At 36.4% G+C, this 22,853-nt stretch overlaps 1 protein-coding gene across 4 annotated transcripts in view; it reads right to left on the bottom strand.

The window, feature by feature from the left end:
- The window catches only part of HBS1L (HBS1 like translational GTPase), an 84,150-nt gene extending 64,045 nt beyond the window's left edge, over nucleotides 1–20,105 (bottom strand). The window contains exons 1-5 of one of the 4 annotated variants that reach the window (XM_059177492.1): nucleotides 19,886–20,105; nucleotides 16,089–16,154; nucleotides 8,341–8,469; nucleotides 7,642–7,836; nucleotides 2,499–6,399 (exon numbers count right to left, since the gene is read on the bottom strand). In XM_059177492.1, coding sequence (XP_059033475.1) covers nucleotides 4,928–6,399; nucleotides 7,642–7,836; nucleotides 8,341–8,469; nucleotides 16,089–16,154; nucleotides 19,886–19,928 — 1,905 coding nt within the window. In that variant the 5' untranslated portion in view covers nucleotides 19,929–20,105 and the 3' untranslated portion in view covers nucleotides 2,499–4,927. Of the gene's footprint in view, nucleotides 1–2,498; nucleotides 6,400–7,641; nucleotides 7,837–8,340; nucleotides 8,470–16,088; nucleotides 16,155–19,885 lie in introns of those variants that run through there. The other 3 variants (XR_009354627.1, XM_059177491.1, XM_059177493.1) reach the window with 3 other exon arrangements.
- Nucleotides 20,106–22,853: the final 2,748 nt, after the last annotated feature.

Genomic DNA, 22,853 nt, shown 5'->3' with positions numbered 1-22,853 from the left:
AGAAATTCAATTTCTAAAAATGTAGGATGTTCATTTTGGAGTCATAGCAAAAGCAACTGAAAATACTTTAAAATGAGTATCAACAAGGGCTATTTACTGTACAACCCTATTATGGAATTCTATACAGCTTCTGAAAAGAATGAGATTGATCTCTACATAAATGGTAAGGAATGATAGGCAAAATGCTTTGGTAAATGATACAGATATAAAAGTGTCATGTATCTTTCCATTTGTCTAAATATGTACATGTAGGTACACATATGTGATATGTAAGTAAACTTCTAGAGGAATAATACAAAAGAAGCAAACTGTTTACAGATTTATTTACAACTTCCTGTAGGGAACAAGAATGTGGGACTGTATTAAGGACCACACTCACTTTCTACTTAAACCCTTTCCTACATCTATGAGCCAGACGTATTCTAAGCTGAGAAGACAGAGGCAAACACATAAAATCCCTGTACCCATAGCAACTGCATGGGGGGCATGGGGATTGGTAAGGAGACAGATAAGAAAACAATAACTGTGCAAACACACACAATGTCAGATGATCTAAGTGCTGTGAGAAACAATAAAGCAGGGTTACAAGGGAAAGGGACTACATGCACCAGGGAGGAAGACTATAATTTTACATGGAATTGTAATAAAAGGAATATAGTGAACTAGGATGCATATGAAGGTTCCCCTACACCAGGATTGGGATAAAGTCATATACAGACTACAACCTGAAGGATGGTCAGCCAGGATGAGTAATGCGGGCAACAGTACGGGTAAAACACTACAAAGAAGCAGAAAAAACTCAAGTGGCTTATTCTTGAGTGGGTTGGGGAGAGGGGCACATATGAGCAGAACCCAGCTCCTAAAAGGTCTTATAAAATAATTTTTAAAATTTATACAAAGGATAGAAAGAGCTAAATTTGGAAAAGTTACTCTGGCTGTAATGTGTCAAGTGTTTTGGGCGAAATAAACCGAGAAGTAAAGAAACCAGACAATGTTTCAGTAATTCTGCCCCAAACTAATGGCCTTTAAAAGGTAAAGTAGCAATAAGGATGGAGACTAGTGGGTCAAAACATGTACAGTCCATCCTTATTACTCACCGTTTCCATATCTGCAAATTTACCTATTCACTAAAATGTATTAACCTCAAAAATCACTATGTGCTGCAGGCATTTTTGCAATCATGCCCACAAAAGTGCAGAGAAGCAAAAAATTAGAACCCCCCAACATGCACAGTCCTAGCTGAGGTCAAAAGGTGATAGATACTCTGCCTTCTTGTTTCAGCTCTCACACCATAAACAAATACCCTTTTTATGACCTATCTAGTGTCACATTTTTCATATTACAATTTTAGTTGGTAATTTTGCTGTTTAAAATGGTCCCCCCTTTAGCATGGTATGTTAAGTCCTCCAAAGTAAACATTTATTAAATTCTACCTTTTGGAAAGCAAGAATTCTAAGTGACAAATATCTTAGAAGAAATTCTTTACAACCAGATAGTTTTGTGTTTTGTTTTGTTTAATTTGTTTATAGGAACATAAAAGCAGGTATCTTCAGCATAAATTATTAAAATCCCATTCTGAAGGATCAAGTTTATCTAAAAAATCCCTACAGATAAACTGTGATGTTTTCTTATTTAAGAGAATCCCAGAATTATAATTTATTTCAATGTAGCTTTTACAAAAATGTATATATACACTCAAAATGACAAGTCTTTTACACCCTAAAAATTAAAAATATAATGTACAACTGCATACACATCGAGTCTTATATAATCTTAGAAGAAAACCAGTAAAGAAATTACTATCAACACTTCCCTGTCTGGTCAACATTCTCTTTGTTTATATAAGTAACAAAAAGCAATTTTTAGGCTACTACAAAAATGACTCCATAACCAAACATATACTTGTAGGAACACAAAACAAAAAACCGGTTGATACATAGTTCTTCCTCGATGTGTAAGTGTGTACTTGTTTATTTGTAATGGTCCACATATAAATTCAGGGTCAATTTAAAAAGTAAATAATCACATAAGAACTCATTACTTTTCTCTTAACTGTGTTTATCTTAACAGTGCTCCCTTTTACATACAAAGAAAAGCACTGTACTAGTTTAATCTCTAGTATAGTGTGACAATCAGTTGGATGACCTGCCACTTGAATACTAAACATTGAAATATAACACGCTGGGAATATTTATTACTATTTATATGAGAAGAAAAAAAGGGTAAAAGAAAAGTTCAAGAAAGGAGGATTCAAAGCCAAAAAGAGATTAGAATGCGAGTTATTAAACTAGAAGCAGGAAAAAAGTAAAACAAAAAAAGAAAAGTTAAGCAAAATGTCATGTACACAAGTGAAACCCTAGTTCTTGTCAATTAATGGAAAAGAAGAACCATAACCAAAAAAGCCAAATGAAGACTTTAGAATGCAAGAGGACAAAACATCCATGAACCACTTAAATCATTTAGATCATTTAAAGACAAAAAAAAGTGAGCAAAAATAGTAATTTTAAATATCTTTTGTATTTTATGTCACTTAGAATATAATTACAGTATCATTTACATTCCTAAAGAAAAATGCTCTTGATCATAATCAAAAATGGCTTTGCATCACAAAACTGATAATGGAATTAGAAAATAATCTAAAACTCTTAGCATACCTGAGCTACCAAGACAGCAGTCAGTCAAAAACCAGCAGTTGGTGCAGAATATGCACTTAGTGCAAGCAATCATCATCACTGGGAATATATCCATAAAGAGGCACTGGTCTCTTTATCAATGGCCAAAGGCCAAAGGAAGAAGGGACAAGGGACCTTCTCGGTTCCACTCTCTGAATCTCAGAAACTGTGACACATCCTTAGTCAATAAGGCCATATCATGTATGTGCCTCATGGACGAGTAGGCATGACAAGGGCAACAGGGAGACCTATCATTCTGCAACAAAGTTTTTCCCCTAAATAATCTTACAATCCTAATCAGTCAACAAAAGGAGACCTAGTTCACTCTACAAAATCTACTATATGGCTTAAAAGTATTATATTTCCGCTTAAAAATCTGTTATAAAAGAAGGTAAAATAATAGTACCACTGTTCAATTTCACTATGGGTTAAGTATTTGTGGGTTCATGTGCAAAGTGGACCACTTGCATAACACTTAATCTATCTGGAATTATTGTCAGTTCCAAACAGACTCATAGAATACAATTAATTCTAAGTGGCAGATTGCCTATACATAAATCTAGTTGATGAGTCATATACTAATTTTGCAAAATTACTAAAATGTTTCATCAAGGTTTAAGGCTAGGAAAATAAAATCAGCAGTTGAGTTCATTCAAACTTTAAAATCGACCATAAACAAAACGTGATTTATATGATCTCCTAAGCATCAGTATGATGTGCACTGAAATATACAGTTAAAAACAAAACTGAAGACATCATGAAAAAAAGTGGTCAAGAACAATGAAGACATAATTCTGGCTTAAGTTTTCCCACCAAAACACTGGATATAAAAACATCATACACAGTTAAAAATATTGGAATGTCATTCTGAAAATAAACTGAAACAAGAAATACAAAAAAAAACAAAAAAATTATCAAAAGCATAGTGAAGTAGCTGCCAGAGAAAAATATTTCTTTACTGGGAAAAGGCCAGCTATTTCATTTTCATTAAGAAATAACATTCTAGATACTATTTTTTTCCTGCAAGAAATATTAATAATACACCATCAGCACCCTCTTACGTAAAAGACTGTAATTCCTAATTCGAAATTTCCTTAGTATTCCTGATTCCTAGAAACTATAAGTATAAATTCACATTGGTCTTAGCATTAGTAATGCCTCTCATGCTACTGATTTCTTCCCCTAAGACAGTGGTTCTTAAGTAAAAGTAACATATCAAAATCACCTAGGGACTATTTTGAAAATACACATTCCCAAATGCCAACCCTCAGAGACTGACCACCATGTCTAGAGTGAAGCTACAGTATCTGTGTTTTGAAAAAATTTCCCCAGTGATTCTGATTGTTCGCTAAGGATCACTGCTTTAAGGGATGAATTACATACTTGTTCTAGCAACTAGAAGAGCTCTTACTGGTCTACCATTGCTGTAACTTTGTCACTGCAGTATCAAAAAGGAAAATTCCACATTTCATTACTCACAGTAAAAAAAAAAAAAAGTAAGAGATCTGATAAAACTATCTACTCAAACAACATGCAGCCATACTTGAAAACACTTCCTACATACTTATTGCAGTGTGCATTTAGGACAAATGGTTTTGAAAATGTATAAAAATAATTTAGTATTAATCCAACTTCAGTACGTACATGGTCCTTTAAAGGTTTTTCATTTCATTACCATCAAAAATGTATTTCAACAACCTCCACAGTATTTTGAAGAGTCAGGAATTTTAAAATTTTCTAATAGAAAAATTTTAAGTATTCACCTACAGAAAAATAATGAATGGGAATGATATCACTAATATTTTAAAATATAATTACGTCTCACCTATGCTATGCCACGTATCATAAGAAAAATCTTCATCACTAAACTCTAATAATCCCAAGTGGCATTTTCGTTTAAGAACGAAGCACAAAAATACTTTATAAAAGAAAATGTCTTGTAAAAACTTATAAAGTTGAATGCTCAAACAAAAATATCTGAGAGGTTTGATTTCACAATATCAAGTTTCCATATACGCTTTGTAAACACACCCACTTTAGGCTATCAACTTAAATAAAGCCAGTTATCACTTAAAAGAAGATATAGTTTAAAAAAATTTTTTCAGTGCAAAAACACATATCAACTAAAACTATCAACTGACTTAAGACGATTTTAATGTAAAAATCACAACTTGAATCCCATAATATCAAGTAATTCTATAAAGACTAAATTAAAACAGAAGCTCTTCAACAGTTAGCAAGTTTTCCTTTTGTTACTATTCTCTAGTGAAAGCTTTCTTTTGATTAGCTTTTACAATGTCATCAGGAGATGCAGATTTGAAGTCAAATGGTGTTATTGCTATAAGAGGACTTATTTCTTTGTCCTTCACGTCTTGAACTTGTCTACTATAAAGAAAAGTCTTATATAGGTCAAGAGTGCGTCGCTTGCAGCTTTTCAGTGGGTAACGAAGACACAGTGTTGAAGCAAAAGCTGAAGGTCTAGCAGCAAGGGCCTTGGTCCAAGAGAGAGAAAAAGGTGGTTTCCTAGTCAAAGAGCCTTTATTGGTTTTCTTATTAGCCTTAGCAGAATTGAAACTTTTCCCTAACTTTGAACTTAAAACTTTTGTTTCTGATGTTGGAGCAACTGATTGGTCTACTGCATGTTTTGGAACAAGATGAGGGGTTTTTATAAGGACACTAAGATCAATATTTGAATCTATTCCAGGTGACCTTATTTCAGATAAACTGAGCTTAGAAGACTCCTTCCTAATTTGAGTGTTGTCTATATCAATTGTTTCTGCAATCAAATCAGAAAGTGACAAATTCTCAAGATCTCTTGTAGGAGAAGCTTTACAAAATGCCAAAGATGACAGGGATCCTGTTAATTCTGATATTCCAGTCGAAGATGGATACCGATTTGCTAGCTGTGACAGGGGAAAGGATCCCAAACTTGGATCTGTGAAACTGGCAGATGACTGGTTACAAAGATCAGATAAAGGAAAGCACTGGCTTGGATTGTTTTCTTTGTGTTCCTGAAAGAGTTCAGCTAGGGATGGACTTTCACACTGGGAAAACTGCAAACTGTCATTTTTTAAAATGGAATTCTTGGTACTTTGTTCAACTGAAGAAACACTTCCAACTTCAGTCATTTTAGCAGCGTTTACATTATCATGAGCTGTATCTTCCAATGTGCTAGTTAAGAGCGAAGGATTACTTAAACTTCCTATGCTGTTTTGTACTAGAATGCTTTGCAAATCAGGTAGTGAACTATTCTGAGTACATAAAGAGTTATTAGGTGTTATGTCCTTTGTCATTAAGGATTTTAAATCTGGTATTTCTTTGAATGAAGAATCATCTTTGAAAACACATTCAGATTCATGAGGTCTTAACATATCAGCACCTAGATTCATTGAAAACAGACCTTCCAGACTACCTGTATTTGATAATCTGACTGATGGTTGACTTTTACAAGAATCTCTTGGCATATCATCAATTAGGTCAGCTAGTGACAGCTCTTTTGTTAACTTACATGATTCTAGTTTCTTTTCACTTTTAGGTCTGTCAAGTTTCTTTTTTTTGTGGAGTAAATAGTGACTTGGTATAACTGAGGAATTAGGATATAATCCAGATTTTCCTACTGGGCCAGAAAAATCAAAGGGTTTGCTACTATAATCCAAGTGGTTTGCAGATTGAGGACAAGAGCTTTGAATATTATCAGCTGAAACTTCAGAGGAAGATAATAAGACTCCTTACCTTACAAAAGCCATTAATTTTCAGATGAATAGGTTGATAAATGCAGAAGGCAGTCACAGCAACCAAAAGGAAACATGAAATGAGGCATTTAATTACTAAATGTTTCTTTTGATTATAACATGAATAAAGTGATCAAACATTTGATCATTATTTAATAAAAGTGAACACTCTAAAAAAACAATAATAAAGGAATTTTACCTTCCTTTAACCATCTTAAAGTGACCTTCTCACTTTGTTCACTGATATATACAAATACAAGTACCAAGTTAGCCAATATTCTAATTTTCACAAATTTTATAATGTGAGGTTTAAACATACTAAAATTATCATCAGAACTGTCAAATTCAAAATGTCTAAAAGACCAGTGAAAGGAACTTATTTAGTTCATCTTCTCCTATATTCTTAATGTATTAAAAACATGCAAACAAATAACATTCTGTAATTTCTGGAATAAACTACTAATAAAGATAAAATACTATAGACTCATTTTCATTTGGTCAGTTACAGGTACCTCCCCATCAAAATTCTTTTAAAATTTAAACAAAAAATGAAAAAACACCCTTATTTCATGTTAAGAGACTGCATACAACTTCGTTATGGTGAAAAACTAGTCCTTGGGATATAGGAAATATCAAGCCAGTTAATAAATCACCATGCTCCTACGGACAGACACCATACCAATTATTATAAAGATACCTCAGTTCCCTTCTTATGCCAATTAAATTCAAAAACTAACCCCAAATTCTATAAATTTAAAATAAAAGATCAGGCTTTGAAATGCAAGAACAGTATAATTATGATACTTACAACATTCAAATAAAACTAATACATTTACAAATGCTATAAACATAAGGGCATTTTTGTAATTAATTGTCTGGCTATTAATTTCCATCTCCTGAGCCATCAGAGTTAATAAAAAAAAAAAAATTAAAAAACTTTCTAAGCTACTGACAAGAAGCAACAAGTGTCTTGTCTTGTTTTTATCTGATTTTATTCCCCCCATATTCTTCTAGTTTTCAAAAAAGCAGGGAAATAATCAAAAAACAATCTTTAACAAAGGAAAGAAAACACAGCACTCAGTTTAAAGATTCACAAATGGGTAAATCAATTGATGATCATCAGGATTACTGTAACATGCACAATTTTCTGCCCATTTTTCTAAACAGCTAAAGCAAATCAAAGCCTCTTTTAAAGCATTAACTGTAAAAAAACTAAAAGAAAACAAGTAAAAGCATACCTTTTGCTATCTTCCCTGTAGATATTGCTCCCTCACTCTTGACCTTCCAATTCTGCATTTTATCTTGTTCCAGAACCATTGCCAAAGCCTTCTGCACATCAAACTTGTTCTTCAGAACGGCTTCAATCAAAGTGTCATCTGGCACAGTGTCTCCAAGTACCTCTCTCATGTGATCAAGGCATGAATAAAGACGAGCTAGAACAGAAAGTAAGTAAAGCCATACATAAATGATGTCATGAAAGAACCCTCAGTTTTCAAAACAAAACAAAAGAAGGATTTGAAACTCTATTAGGATGTCCAACTTTCCTCCTTCCTGGGCAAAAATTACTTACAATGACTATATTTTTATCCACAATATACCTATCTTTCCCTATTAGAGCTCATGAAACAATAAATATTGCTAAAAGAAAATAAATCACTTAAGTTTCTCTCCTAAATAAATGAAGATCTCAGTCAAATATTCCAGTTACTAAATAACAGTCACACAACCAATATTTCAACCATCGAGTTAACCATACACTCCTCAAAAAATATACTTAATAAAATGTAAATTTCCTTTGAAGACATAAGAGACATTTTTGTACCATTCTTACCCACAATCACTACTGTGAACAACTGCAATAAACCTAATAAATTCTGGTGTATTGATCAACAATCACGTTCACACAGGAAGAAGAGATTAACTACTCTTTACTATACCTTGATCAATTCCACTCAGCTGATGGTTCAAAAGAGAATTGGAAGACTCTTTCAGATCGTCGTAATCGTATTCTTCTACAGGCTCACCAAGGGAAGGTCTGTCACGCCGCGAGTAAATAAATTGAGCAGCTAGAAGAGAAAATGATGGGAAAATGCTGTAGCACAGCCACTTCCCAGTAAGTCTTTTGTTCCCCCCGACAAAAGTTAAAATACAAATTAAAGATTCTGACCTACCACCTATGGCCATTTACCCACATTCTATAATAATGGATAGAATCAAAAACAAAGACAAAATATACCATATCCTAAATCCTGGTCGGATATCCTCAGTAACTACTCACTGGCTTTAACAACCATCCTCCTTCTTTCTTCCCATCTCTAACAGCTCCACCGAGCTGACTTTTGTCATAGTTTTCGAACACTACCTTTCCTAACACCTCATCCCTGCCTACTACTCCATCTTCCATGCAAAATGTTCTCATCTTTGGAACAAATATTTCAAACCACATACCAAACCTGCTTATCTGCATAATTAAGAAAATACTAAAAACAAGTTAATTTTCACTTTCCGAGAATTGCTGATTTTGCTTGAACCCTACAGCTGACCAAAATCATAGGCCTTAACTTTTGAACAACTCCTACTGTCAAACACTGTCTACGCTGTATACTAGTGTCACATACCTCACTGACTTTCAGCGACTAGTCTATGCCATTCTACAGCAGTGTCATTACTTAATATATAGCTGGTATTGTAGATTTCATTAAAAGGAGGAAAGACAATATATGCCTGAGTATCATAAATAAAACGCAAGTGAGCAAAGGAGAAAATCATCACACGCATCCCAAGTGCTAACTCTTCCACCTCAGCTGGATTCCCAATGAACTCAATTCCTAGGACTGTGCTCAATTGTGAAGAAATAAAATTAAAGAATAAGAAGGAAATTTCAATACAGTATTCTATAGGCAAGGTGTTATTAGGGATTTTATATTATTTAGTTTTCTGGAAGAGCACAGAACACTGAAGTCTATACTGCTTAGTGTTCCTACACTTAACTTTTGTTCATGTTGTCAAGAAGGCACATCTACGAAAGAAAGGGAAGCTAACTCCATTCAAAGTTTGCAACTACTGCATATAAATAATGCACATACAGACCAGATAATAATACTATGGCTTATGCGTAACTCCCATATGCAGAAGGCTGTAGCATAACAGCTATCTATGCATAGACTAAATCAACAATGGCCTTATGGAAGAGTAGGAAAGGCCAAGAAAAAAAATGTAATGATGTATTTTAAAAGCCAAAAGAGCAATATAGGTAACAAGTGCCAAAGAAGCACAGAAGATTAAGTAATCACTGAAGATCAGCACAGTTCTAAAAAATGAGGTAAGAGGGTCAGAAAAACTGAGGAAGAGGTGGAAGACATTTTGGACAAGAAAAACAAACAAGAGAGATACAGGACAGCTGAGAGATTCAATCTATTCTGCTACAAGGCATGTTACCTCAACAAGACCTATTCACACAAATGGTAAAGAGGAGAATGATGAGGACATAATATTCAAGTGCTTTGACTTATGAGATTTTTTTTTTCCCCTCAACACTTAGAGAGGGAGGGGATGTTTGGCATCACCTAAAAGCAGCAGGGACAAGGGAATACCCAGCACAGAATATGACACTGTATCTATAATGGGACTGCAATGCCAGAGAGACCCACAGGCTTCCTCTTGGCTCAGTTTGGAGGACGTGTGTCGCTTTGTGCATGCTTACTGCTTGGCTCTCCAACATCTGTGAGCATTTGCCTTTGCAACATTATTCATTAGTTCAACTTTTTCTCACATTTCTATAAAGATTTTTACGTTTTTTAAAATGTAAACTCCTATATTTACTGGAATATTTCTTTATTAGCAAGTTAAGGTATCTTTTCAAATGTGCAAGCATTTTTATTAAGATGATTACTGCTTTTGATAGTACTTTACAGGTTGACTCATCTGTCATGATCCTAGTTTTTCCCAGATGTTCTGTTATTTTCAGTATACAGTTTTGAAGACCATAAGGTTTTTCAAGAATACACACATTATGTTTTATATATTTCTCCCTATTTTTATCCCCCTTCAGTACAAGAATAGAACACTATTAAAAAGTCAGCATGGCTAAACAGAAGAGTCTTCCTATTTACAGACTCTCTAAGATGACCACTAATTTCATGTTAAAATCTCAGAACGAGGATGTGTCTTACAATCAAATGGCATCCAACATCATGCAACATTTAGACTGACAGGAGATTTACTTTAGGTGGTACCTAAAATTACAATATACCTTACATTCTGTGGCGATTAATAAAATGTGGTAGTACTAAAAAACATAAACTGGGCCACTTTGTGCCTGGTGATTTACAAATTATTTTCCTAGCTATAATAAACTATTCAGTTTAGCCTAAAAGTAACAAATATACTTGCCTCAACTTCCTCTCATAGCTTTTACCTGTGAGGAAAACCCCAAGAAAAATAAAAAATTAAGTGAGGGAAAAAATCAGATAATTTCCCCCAACAATTTTTACTTAGGAAATACTGACAGGAGAAGGGAAGTTGTCAATATCCAGGCTGCAACTCAACCTCAGAGGAGCTATTTTTTCCGAGTTGGGGTGGGGGGTTCTTACCCCAGATGAACACACAAACCCAACTCAGAAACCTATACTATGGCCACTGTTTTGGAAGCAGTGTTGGCTAGATTTGCTGGCAAGTGGGGAGGAAAGGAGGATAGACAAATTCCCCCAGGAAAATAATTACTAGTGGGGAAAAATAGTCCAAATCTTTGAAGTTGAAATGAGAGCCCAAAAGGCAACAAATACAATAAAATAGTAAGAAAAAAAGCAACGGAGAGAAAAAGGATAATAAAAAATGCTATTTGTTTCTAAATTTAAATCACAAACTTTAATGGAAATGCTTTTTGAAAAATTGGGGACACCCATGTTGACGTTTAAAACTTAAGGCAGTTTAACAAACATGAAAGTTTTAAGAATTCAAAACCTGATTCAAAACCAAATTGTTTCCTTAACACCTTAAAATAAAAATCATCTAAGAGGCATTCATTAATGACACAGCTGTCTGGGCTTCTTGCTCTAAAGGTTCTGATTCAGTGAGGTTGGATATGGGGCAGGAAACCTGTTTTTTTTTTTTTTAATTTTATTTATTTATTTGACAGACAGAGATTACAAGTAGGCAGAGAGGCAGTCAGAGAGAGGAGGAAGCAAGCTCCCTGATGAGCAGAGGGCCCGATGTGGGGCTCGATCCCAGGACCCCGGAATCATGACCTGAGCCGAAGGCAGAGGCTTTAACCCACTGAGCCACCCGGGCACCCCAGGAAACCTGTATTTTTAAAGCTGCATTTGGTCTCCCAGCTAACCAATATCATCAGGGAAGATCAGGAAATACTGGCCTACAAGCCCCCCCAGAGTCCACTCTGTACAGTCAATCAATTCCCTTCCCAAAATACAGCCCCCTCACTCAAAACCCTTCACTAAGCTGACAGGACACACCTACAATTAAAAATTGCCTTCCAGGGGCACCTGGGTGGCTCAGTGGGTTAAAGCCTCTGCCTTCAGCTCAGGTCATGACCCCAGGGTCCTGGGATCGAGCCCTGCATCCCAGTGGGCTCTCTGCTCAGTGGGGAGTTTGCTTCCCCCTCTCTCTCTGCCTGTCTCTCTGCCTACTTGGGATCTCTGTCTGCCAAATAAATAAAATCTTAAAAAAAAAAAAAAAAAATATTCTTCCACAGCTTGCCTCCTACTTTCTTTCCTAGTCCTCTTTTCTGCTGCATCATATGTGTTCTCAAATAAGCCTCACATAGAGGCCACTGCTCAAGCGCTATTTTCTTCCTCGGAACAAAGCCATTCTTCCTCCCAAATTGACCAGTCCAATCTCCCTTCCTTCCAGAAGCCTTCCCAGGCCCCTTCATGTAGGACTATGGCTCCACCCACCACACTGCTATGGCATGTCTGAAGACGACCTCTAACATGCTAAACTAATTTATAAATTTATTAAATAGGGGTTTTCATACACATTAATACTCAATAAAGATTTTGAGTTGGAACACACTGAATAAAGATTACTACTGCTTAAGTTATCATTGAAGACCTTTTGACTACAGTAGCTCAGATACCTTGTTAACAAATGAAAAACGAAGCAAGAGTCAATTACTATGAATGTCTCAGGAACAATCAATCACAAAAAGCCAACTAGGCTTTCCCAAATAATGCAACCCTTAAGCTACAGCCAAACAAATAATTTCTTTACTTTGTTTCCTGTCTTCTCTATAAAACCCCTGCTCCTAGCTCCATTCCAGTGGAGCACGCCTAACCACCTCCAGTTTGGAGCTACCTGATTCAAAATGATGTTTGCTCAAATAAATTCTTAAAAATTTCAATATGCTTTGGTTTATCTTTAACACTTCTAATTTTAGTAGGCAAAACAAAACCCATAACTGTTCAAATAAAGTTATATATATGTTGTTTTTGCCATCCCCAATTCCTTGACATATGTTCAATATTCAGTATCAAAGTCAATCTTTCCAAAGGAAAAAAAGCTGTAACATTTAAAAATCATGAAAACTGTGCTTAGTAGAGTTCAAAAAAATACAAGCGCTGATGAATTTTAGAAAAATGCCTATTGATAAAGCACTCAATTATCAGAATTCTTTAAGACCATGACTATGATCATCTCTACAATGATAGTGGCAGTTTGAGAACAGAGAGGATCCTTCTAAAACTCTTCATTATTTTTCCTGAAAATCACCTGGAAAATATACCACTAAAGAAGAAAAGTTTCTGATCTAATATCATCACTATGTTTTAAAAAATTTAAAAATCCCAAACCAGATGTTTTTGTTAAAAATACAGTTTGTCACAGAAAAAACTCAAAACCATTTAACTATCTCCTGCTTCAATAGTATCACTGACTTCTTGGAGTATACCAAAGTAACTCAAATTATAAAACTTTCCTGAATATGAACCACACACAAGATACACATAAAGAGCTATGAGAGACACAAGGATAAACTCTGACCTCAGGAAAGCTAGACCATGAGTGTAAATCTCAGAAAAACACTCTCAGAATGTCTGACCTCAGAATGTATCATCAATTCCTAACACAAGATTAAGCATGATTTATTCAGATAAGACTAGATAAATCAATGTGTTAACCTGCAAGATTAAGATTTCTTTCAGTAGTTCCTCCCTCTATAAAGGTTCCCACCCCTGTACAAGTCAGATTCAAGCAACTTCTAAATCTGTAGGCCTTAACTCCTCTAATTATCTCTAGAATTTCTCTCCAAATCTAATGCTACCACCCTTGTCCTAAACAAATGATTCTCAAAGCAAGCATCAACATACCATTGAGGGCTTGTTAAAACAGTAGCTGTGCTCCATTCTTGAGTTTCTGACTGAAACAGGGCCAAGAATTACTTTTCTAATAAATTCTCAAGTGATGCTAATGGCACATGGACATTTTAAGAACAACTGTCTAATATCTCCATCTTTAGTTAGTATTATAACCTCCAAACTAATCTATGTATATCCACTCATGTACCGCCTTCAATCCAGTCTCTACTTTGTAGAAGGGATTTTTTTAAAACTCCAATCTAATTATCACACCCACATCATCTTCTCATTTCATGAGCATGTCATGCTCTCTATTGTGCTTAACAATATGAGTGATGAAGTTCATGCTAGCAGCTATCACTTAATCACCTAGTCAACTCTGACAGTATTATTACAGGAGCCCGCAAGGGTTAAGCCATGAAGTTTTCTTTAACATTGCAAATGGCATGTGTCTGAGAGGTTCCTTGGACAAAAACTTTTTTTGTTTTATTTCTTTTATTTTATTCCTCATCCCTATGCAATGTGGCCTTGAACCCCTGCATAAGGAGCTCTAAAGGAATGCTGATGAAGCCATCTGAGCTTCACACCCAGCCTTCATTCTGCTTTGTGATACTGGGGTTGCAGTCTCCAGGAAGTTCATTTCTTCGACAGTTAGCTCCTTTGGGGATCAGCCAATGAGGAAGATGCTAAAGGGAGACTGGAAGGCCAGGGGAAGAACACAAGTGCTCCTTTCCTTTTTACTATTTGTGCATCCCCCTTTGCCTCACCCACATTGCGCACTACAGTAACAGCAATTAGAACCAGTGAGCAGTCTGCCCAAAACTCCCAAAACCAGCTTCCATGTGTCCCCACCTACATCCCTCAGACACCATGACCAGCAAGCCAGCTAGAATTCCCTCTTCAAAAGGCTGAATTGTCGGCCTTTTGCCGACACCAGTACCAGCCATGCAGTCCCCCTCCTCAGAGAGTTGAATTCCCCATTTCACAGTCCCTCCTCTGAATTTCAGAGGCAAAGCAGAACCCTCGTCACAGGTCTAAGCCCCAGCTCCAAGGAGGCATTCTACAAGCTTCTAAAAAGTTGGGTCTGACCTCACCCATTTGCTCCTCTACAACTAAATGCTTCCTGAAGTTACCGCCTTCCTTGGTATTTTGCTTGCCTTTCTTGCATTTTTCACTCTTTAAAATCTGGTGAACTTCTTGTATTAAATTCTCTCTGACAAAACAACTGGTGCAATTTCTATCTCCTAATAGGATCCTGATTGGTAACAGTGTAACACTAGAGAAAGAGGAAAGGCCTTGATTAATAAGACTAAATGAGGAAAGTACAAATAAAGAGCTAGATGCATTTCAGAGGAACAAGTAACAGGATAAGAAATGGCAGGAAGAGAAGAGGTGCTAAGACAACTTGTGGAACACCTATGCTTTATAAAGAAAGTCAAAAGAACATATCTGGTCTTCAGAGACTGAAAGGGAGCTTAAAGCAAGCACAGGGGTACAGGACAGCTCTGCAGACTATATGGTATTAAAGACAAAGCGGATTTTGATACAAATGTTAATTGTATTAAGCCTTTGAAGTCACAGAAAATGAGTTTTGTGAATTATATTTATGTTGTACCTAACTATATTTAATTTTACCCTTTCCTGGCAGAGTAAAATTCAACAATGCATTTTAACCAAAAGTTTATAGAGTAGGCAGAAATATGAAGACAAATACATTGTTAGGGAAATTAGGAGAAAAGGTCTGGTCAAAGACTATGTCTTTGCTGAAAAGAAGGTATGAATGTATCATGTTTCCTTTATATGGTGTCAAGAAGAACTCTTTCAGCTGGTAAAGACAGGAGATGAAGCTCTAATGTGGAGTCCTATAGGAGCGTGAACTCTAAATCATTCTGTCTCCAGGAAGACTGACCTACATGGATCTGGTTGATTTAACAAACTGTTTAATAGTAGATAAACTGAAGTACCATATGAAGAGAAGTCTATGCGTGACACTTCAATGTTTCTAAGATTCAAGAGATTGCTGAATATATAAAATTAATTACTACCGGCCTTCAGAAGTTCTAGATTTTCGTTACTGACTAAATTACCATTTCGGTACAACTCAGATTATTTGCAAGTTACAAAGAATACTGGAAAAAACATAGTTTTCAAAATTTTCTTCAAATGTTTAAAGCTAAATGATGAAATCAAAACTTTAGTCTCTATTCATGGGTAAAGAAATAATTTTATACATTTATAAAAGTTAAAGACATTATCTTTTTAAATGTTACATAACATTATAGTCTTATGGAACACTCTAGTCCTAGAATGACAATAATACTTAACATTTTTTAACAACCAAATAAGTGGAAATCAAATTATTTTTTAAAAGTCACCTGTTGATGGCGAAATACAATAATCATCCTCTACAGACTGGCCATAGAGATCATCATCTTCAAAATCTAAAATAAAAAAACAAGAGACAAATTCTTCATAAGTTCCATTTTATATTCTTAGTTATTAACAAAGGAGCATCTGAATTCTCTCCAAACTAAACTGTCCCTCAAAATTAAAGGAGCTTGGAATGTCTATTTCTCCAAAAAATTCTAAAAATTTTACCCCAATGTAGGTACTTACTTTCTATATTCATAAAGACATACATAGTTCTTTGGTTTTTAAGCTAACTGGGTTTTCTTAAAATTCTTCCAAGTTTTCACTGCATGTGATTAAAAAATGATAGTATCAGAGACCTCAAACTTGAATCATCTCTCCAGGGTTAAAAATCTGAAGTCATCAATCATTCTTTTCACCAAGTGCCCTTCCATGACCAAAGCATTTGTTTCCCATACAACTAACTAGTATAAGGAATACAATCAGAGCATGAAAGCAGTTTTTCTTCATGTCCAGCTGGTTAATTTCTATAAAAACCATCTTATCCTAAATTCCCTTATGCTCTTTGTTCATGCTGATGGAGACTTTTTTCCTACTGACCAGAATAGGCACTTTGCCCAGATTTTCCTAAGGCTGTTTCTTTTTCCTCAGTAAGGTTCTAGCTAAAACATCACCTATTTGCATATGTCTTCCCTGACCATTCTGGTAAAGCCACAAGCCCCCCTGCCACTTCCACTCTCTCGCACACTCCTCCATTTGTCTTCAAAACACTATTATCTGTTTCATTCCATGAGACTATAAGCTCCTTCAGGGAAAGGTTCTGTCTTAGCCAACTACCTGGCACAAGGCTAGAACTAAATTAGTTTTCCTTTTATTATAAATTAGTGAATCAATTTAAAACTAAAACATACAAAAAAGGTAAATATATTTACATAAATGCATTCATTCATTTGATATATAGATTATGCCAAGGACTATTAGACATATCTGAGGGACAACAGTGAATGACAGGTACATTTCCAGATCTCTATGAATCTAAAATCTAACAGGAAAAAAGACACAAAAGCAGGCAATTACAAAATTACATGATAAGTGTCTGAGACATGAGAAATACAGAGTGATTATAGAGTGATTTGGGATCACACATACGAACAACAAAAACAGAACTGGGAGTGGGGTGGCTAAGGAAAGATCCCCTGGAATACAGTATTTAAGCAAATTCCAAAGGATAGTTAGCTAGTTTCTGACGGTATTCATATAGTAGGAACACATGTTCAAGGGATGAAACATCTACAGCAAAGAAAAATTAAATAAATGCTACTACTGGATAAAAATATGTAGCTGCCTGGGATGCCTGGGTGGCTCAGCCAGTTAACTGTCTGCCTTCGGTTCAGGTCATGATCCCCAGGGTCCTGTGATCCAACCCAATCCTTGGCTCCCTGCTCAGCAGAGAGCCTGCTTCCCCCTCTCTCTGCTGCTCCCTCTCTCCCCTCTCTCTGCTGCTCCCTTGCTTGTGCTCTCTCTCTCTCCTCCTGTCAAATAAATAAGTAAAATCTTTTTAAAAATATGTAACAGTCAATAAACTATTAGACCACAATCCCAAGTAAACACTTTATTATCAGCAAATTAATAAGGAGCCACTTGAAAATACTATTTTTAGATATGAATGCCAAGAAACTTTTCTAGGTCAGTTTTTCAACTGAAATTGATCCTAACAGTGCCACAATATAAAAAAATGAAGAGAATTCTTTCCTAAGATTTTTGTAAAGTGGTTCTTCTCCTCAGTAAAATTCTGTAATATTTACTGCACATAAAGCATTGTTCCAGCTGCTGGAATAAATATAACAATAGAGCAAACATAACAATAAGGTATGGACTATGCCCTCCTAGCACTTTTAAATTAGTAGTTAACATAGCATTAGCTGAATGAAGGCAGCCAAGTAAAGTACTACCCAAATTACAAAGAACAAAGTGAAAGTTAAATAGAGGAACCAATAGGTTTAAAGCACATACTCTCTAATAACATCATATTACTTTAAAGAATTTTCAAATTATTATTTGAAATTAATACAAGGGGGGAAACTTTAAGATAAAAGAGAAATAAACTGAATCCTTAAAATGAGTAGAACTTTTATAACCAGAAATTGGGGATGAACTTCCTATGCTATAGGAACAGCTTGTTTATGATGTCATCAATTGTTCCAAAGAAACATGAAGGACAACCTGAACTGGAGTTGCCTAGGTGAAAAGAGATTTAGCACTTACTCCCACATGCCAAGCACCTCTCCTCCAGAAGGACTTTACTTCACATAGAAATCCTGCTTAAATTCCGCCAACCCACACTGAATAAGGTGTTCTCACTTACATAGCTCCCACAGCACCTTGGGAGTAATTTTTGTAGCATGTCATACTCGACTCATCTGTTACTTGTATATTCTCCCCTTTAGAGTCTCGCAAACATCCAACTATCAGTCCCCAAAGCTTAGAGCAGTACTCTAAGCACTCCATTAATGAAGAATAAGCACTCAATTAATGTTGGTTGAGGAAATTATAAATACTTATTAATAAATAAGTTGCAATTAGGCCTATTCATATTTTTCATATCATAACCTCAAAAATAACTGTCGGGCTAAAGTCATCTCACAGGTAGCAGTGATCCACACGCCATGTTTACATCCACTGCAACACTTAAAACGGCCTCCAATCTTAAATGAACACCAGGAACATAACACATGACAAGCTGACTAGGAGACAGTCTCCAAATGTAGCACAGGGTGTTAGCTACCCTCCACTGTGGTTAGGGCAATACTGATGTTCTAGAATAATTGTCTGGCAGTGCCAGTAACAACCACCAACATATTAAGCACACTTACACGACCTGCACTTTAAAAAGCAATAGGTCTTTACTCCTTTTTTGTACTCCTTCATATTTGTTTATAATTTTAGTTTGCATGATGCTGGTGATGCCTATAATTATCCACTGTGGAGAGGATGCACTTACCCTAAACTAATTCTAACTCCTTTTAAACTCCTAGAGAACATTCATATGCTCATTTGTATTTCATTTTTTTTTTTTAATCAAGAAGTATGATCCAGAGCCCCCCTGCTTCTAGCATCGCCTTTTTTTCTCCTCCCATTCCAAGATCCATGATCAACCAAGAACTGGGTATACACACCTCAAGATCATCTGATCCACTTATTCACTGGGTCTTTCTGATATCTTTTTTATCATCTCCTAACTTTCCAATTTAACTTGAAACTCATAGAGAATAAGTTATCTGCTCAAGCCAGGTTTTGTACTAAGTATGTATGAACAAACAACAAACAATTTACCACGTAAATCTAGTTACAGCAGACAGCTGAATGTAAGCATGAAGTCAACTGGCCTTTTACAAATTAGCACAGTTTCATGAGCATTTCTGAAAGGGGGGTCGGAAGACACTACCTAGAAGTAGACAATTGTCTACCCGAACTGGGAGGAGAAAATGGGGGGGGGGGGGATGATAATGCTTACGTGCACAAATATCAGCAGATCCCAACATTCCCAAATGTCCTTCCCATACGACGGCATGCAGCAACCTCCCTCTCCCTAAATAAAATCAATCCCAGAGGGCAGAAATCATGACTTAAAACAATGCCATTCGCGGGCACTCAGATGTATTGTTATTTTCTCCAACTGAGGCTACTCCGAATTCCAGCCTGACACCACTAACGAGAAACTCACAGATCCAAGTGGGAGCCAACGGGCTGAGATTCCAGCTGGAACCGCGAAAGTGACGTTCCGGCATGCCCTGCCACCTACCTTCATCGTAGTTATAGCCTCGGACATTCCGATGCCGGGCCATGGCGGCGGAGAGGGCGTTTGCCACCCCTTAGAAAACACACGGTTTAGATACTGATAAAGCGCCAACTGCGGCCTGGAGACCACATACGCGCCATCTTGACTTCCGGCAGGCCTCCGCGTTGAGCGCTTGCGCACGCGCGACGACTTAGCTGCGCACTGCACGACGGTAACGTCTCAGGGTCACCCGCCTCCCTGGGGCGCATGCGCAGAGATGTGCGTGGACGTAGTCTTTTAGCATGGCGCCCGCCCACAGACAGGTTGACTGACAGAGGGCTCAAAGGGGCGGGATCCCAGTCCCTCGTTTTTTGTCGGTTTGTACCAAAAACTTGGGAGCCGGCGTTCCTGACCTACGTCAGCGTCCCAGGTTATTTCCAGGGTCTGGTTTCTGATAATGAAGCAGACTGTGTACTCAATAGAAGCAGGAAACTTAGGTAACTTTAACCTTTGAGGCCTAGTTAGGGACGTAATAGGCACTCACAAATTGGTACTCGTTTAGTTTAAGAAGTAGTCCAAGATTTAGAGGGGGGTAAAAAGGACTCTTTAAATGGGTAGATACGGTTTAAAGGAGAACCTGGCTACAATAGGTCACCATGCCTTCGATTATGTTAATTTATGGTTTTACGTATATGCTCCATCCTGCGTTAACATCTCTAGGAAGCAGAGGTCGGCCCTTGGCGAGGCAGGCAGTATCAGCATCATGAATTCTTTGAGCATTCACTAAACACATAATCACGTGTAACATGCTAAGGACATAGCGTTGGCCTTAGATGTCCTCATTTCTTAGCACACAAAGTGGAAACAAAAACAAAGTGATTGATGCCGTGTAAAAAAACAACGTCATTATCATACTAAAATTACGTTTCGGTTTTAGCCTGTGTTTTCAAAATGGTGATAATTTACACCAAATTCTAGAAATGAAAGCTTCCTCAACTTTACTATACATAATAAAAAAAAGAATGATGCAGTTCATATTTGTAAGTGGCTTAAATATAATTTAAACGTGCATTTGACTGTGTCTGACTACTAAGTGTTTGTTCTTAACTATCATTGATGTTTAATGTAGCTCCAAGACAAAATTATACAAAAAAAGTTGCTAATTTTATATGGCCTAAGGGTTTTATTTTGCACTTTTAGGTAATTTTTATGTTGCAGCCTGTTTCTTTGTAAAATGGAGATAGTAATAGTATCTAACTCACAGAGTGGTGAATAATAAATTATGCTTTTAAGATGATTTCACACAGATCTCAGATGCTTTAAAATATTAGGCATTATTAAAATACAAATAGCAGCTTCTAGTGTGGTATAATTGTCAGTTATGAGCTTCAGTATAACTCACTGAGGTACAAAGAGGATGAGTTATAAAATGACCACATAAACAGTACTACAAAGCAATGAAGAAGAAAATATTACTTCTGTCTGAGGGATAGTATATAATTTGCCTCTGGTTGATCAGTAATGCACTCTCTTACATTCTAAATACTTTTTAGAGCCTTTGACTACATCTCAAGCAATAGAGCTTCTTCAGCAGTGAAGACTTCACTGACTTCCTCAGAAAGTGTTAGGGATTTTACTCTCAGCCCCTAGAACTCTTTAGTTGTGATTTTTGTCTTGTGGTTTGATTGAAAGTACCATAACTTTGGAGTCATATAAGCCTGGATTTCAGCGCCAGTTCTGCCACATTCTGTTAACTTTTGGGAGCTCAATTTATTTATCTGGAAAATGGGCATAAAAAGATATGTCTTCTGTTTTGTGAAAAGTAAATGAAGTGATGGATGTAAAACAGAGCTGTTACATAACAAGTTCTGTAAGAGAGGAAAATACCTCTACCTTCTTTGGGTCTCCGACTCTAAAAGCAGGAGAAAAGCATGTAAGTTTAAATTTTTGCACATACATGGGAGCCGTCACAAGAGAATGAAGATCCAAAGAAGTGACCAGAGCAGGAAGCTTTTATACCTTCTAAACTAAAAAACGGGGTTCCTGGGCAGCCCAGTCTGTTAAATATCTGCCTTTGGCTCGGGTCATGATCTCAGGGTCCTGGAATGGAATCCCATTGTCGGGCTCCCTACTCATGGGTAGCCTGCTTCTCAGGTTCCTCCCCCCTCATGCTCTCTCTGGCTCTGTCTCTCTCTCAAATAAATAAATAAAATCTTTTCTAAATTTAAATTAAATTTAAAAATGATCAACTTGTCAAGAATTGTTAAGACAAAGGGATATGGGCTATGGATAGTAAATTGTGGGGAAGTAACTAGGAAATGTATGGTGGGGCAAGAGTGTACAAAACAAGCCGAAGATAAGGGTTATTTCAGTAAATTTGTACAGATCCATTTCAGCATCAATTCCCAGTCTCTGGCGATAAGGACACTTTTTCATCCTGGTATAGGGAGGGTACCTTTCTCATAAGGAAAATGACATGGCTTGTTTTATATAGAAAAGGATAAATTTGCTATTTCTGAGGTTCCTTCAGCTCAGAACAATCAGTATGCCAAAGTCGCATATTTTGGGGTGAAAGGCTCTGGACTCCTTCAATACTCAATAAATGCTAGTTCTCTATCCAACTAATTGGAAAGCTTTATCTTTGTTTCCCAGGACTGTGAATGTTTGCTGAGTGAACTAATGAATTTTAAAATAATAGATCCTCTGAGAAAGACAAATACCACATGATTTCATTCATATATGGAATCTAAAAAAACAAAAGAAAAAACAAATGAAAAGCAGAATCAGACCTGTACATAGGGAGAACAAACTGATAGTTGCCAGAGGGTAAGGGGGATGGGCAAATGGGTGGAGGCGCGTTGGACATAAGGCTTCCAATTATGGAACAAAAAGGTCACAAGAATAAATGGCATAGCATAGAAAATATGGTTAGTGATATTATAATTTCACTGTATGGTGACATATGGTAGCTCCATGTGTTAGGAGCACAGCA

This window comes from Mustela lutreola, chromosome 6 (genome assembly GCF_030435805.1).
Source record: "Mustela lutreola isolate mMusLut2 chromosome 6, mMusLut2.pri, whole genome shotgun sequence".
In the NCBI taxonomy this organism is placed as follows: Eukaryota; Metazoa; Chordata; class Mammalia; order Carnivora; family Mustelidae; genus Mustela; species Mustela lutreola.
The sequence above is the reverse complement of the archived record's forward strand: the minus strand, read 5'-3'. Positions and strand labels throughout refer to the sequence as shown.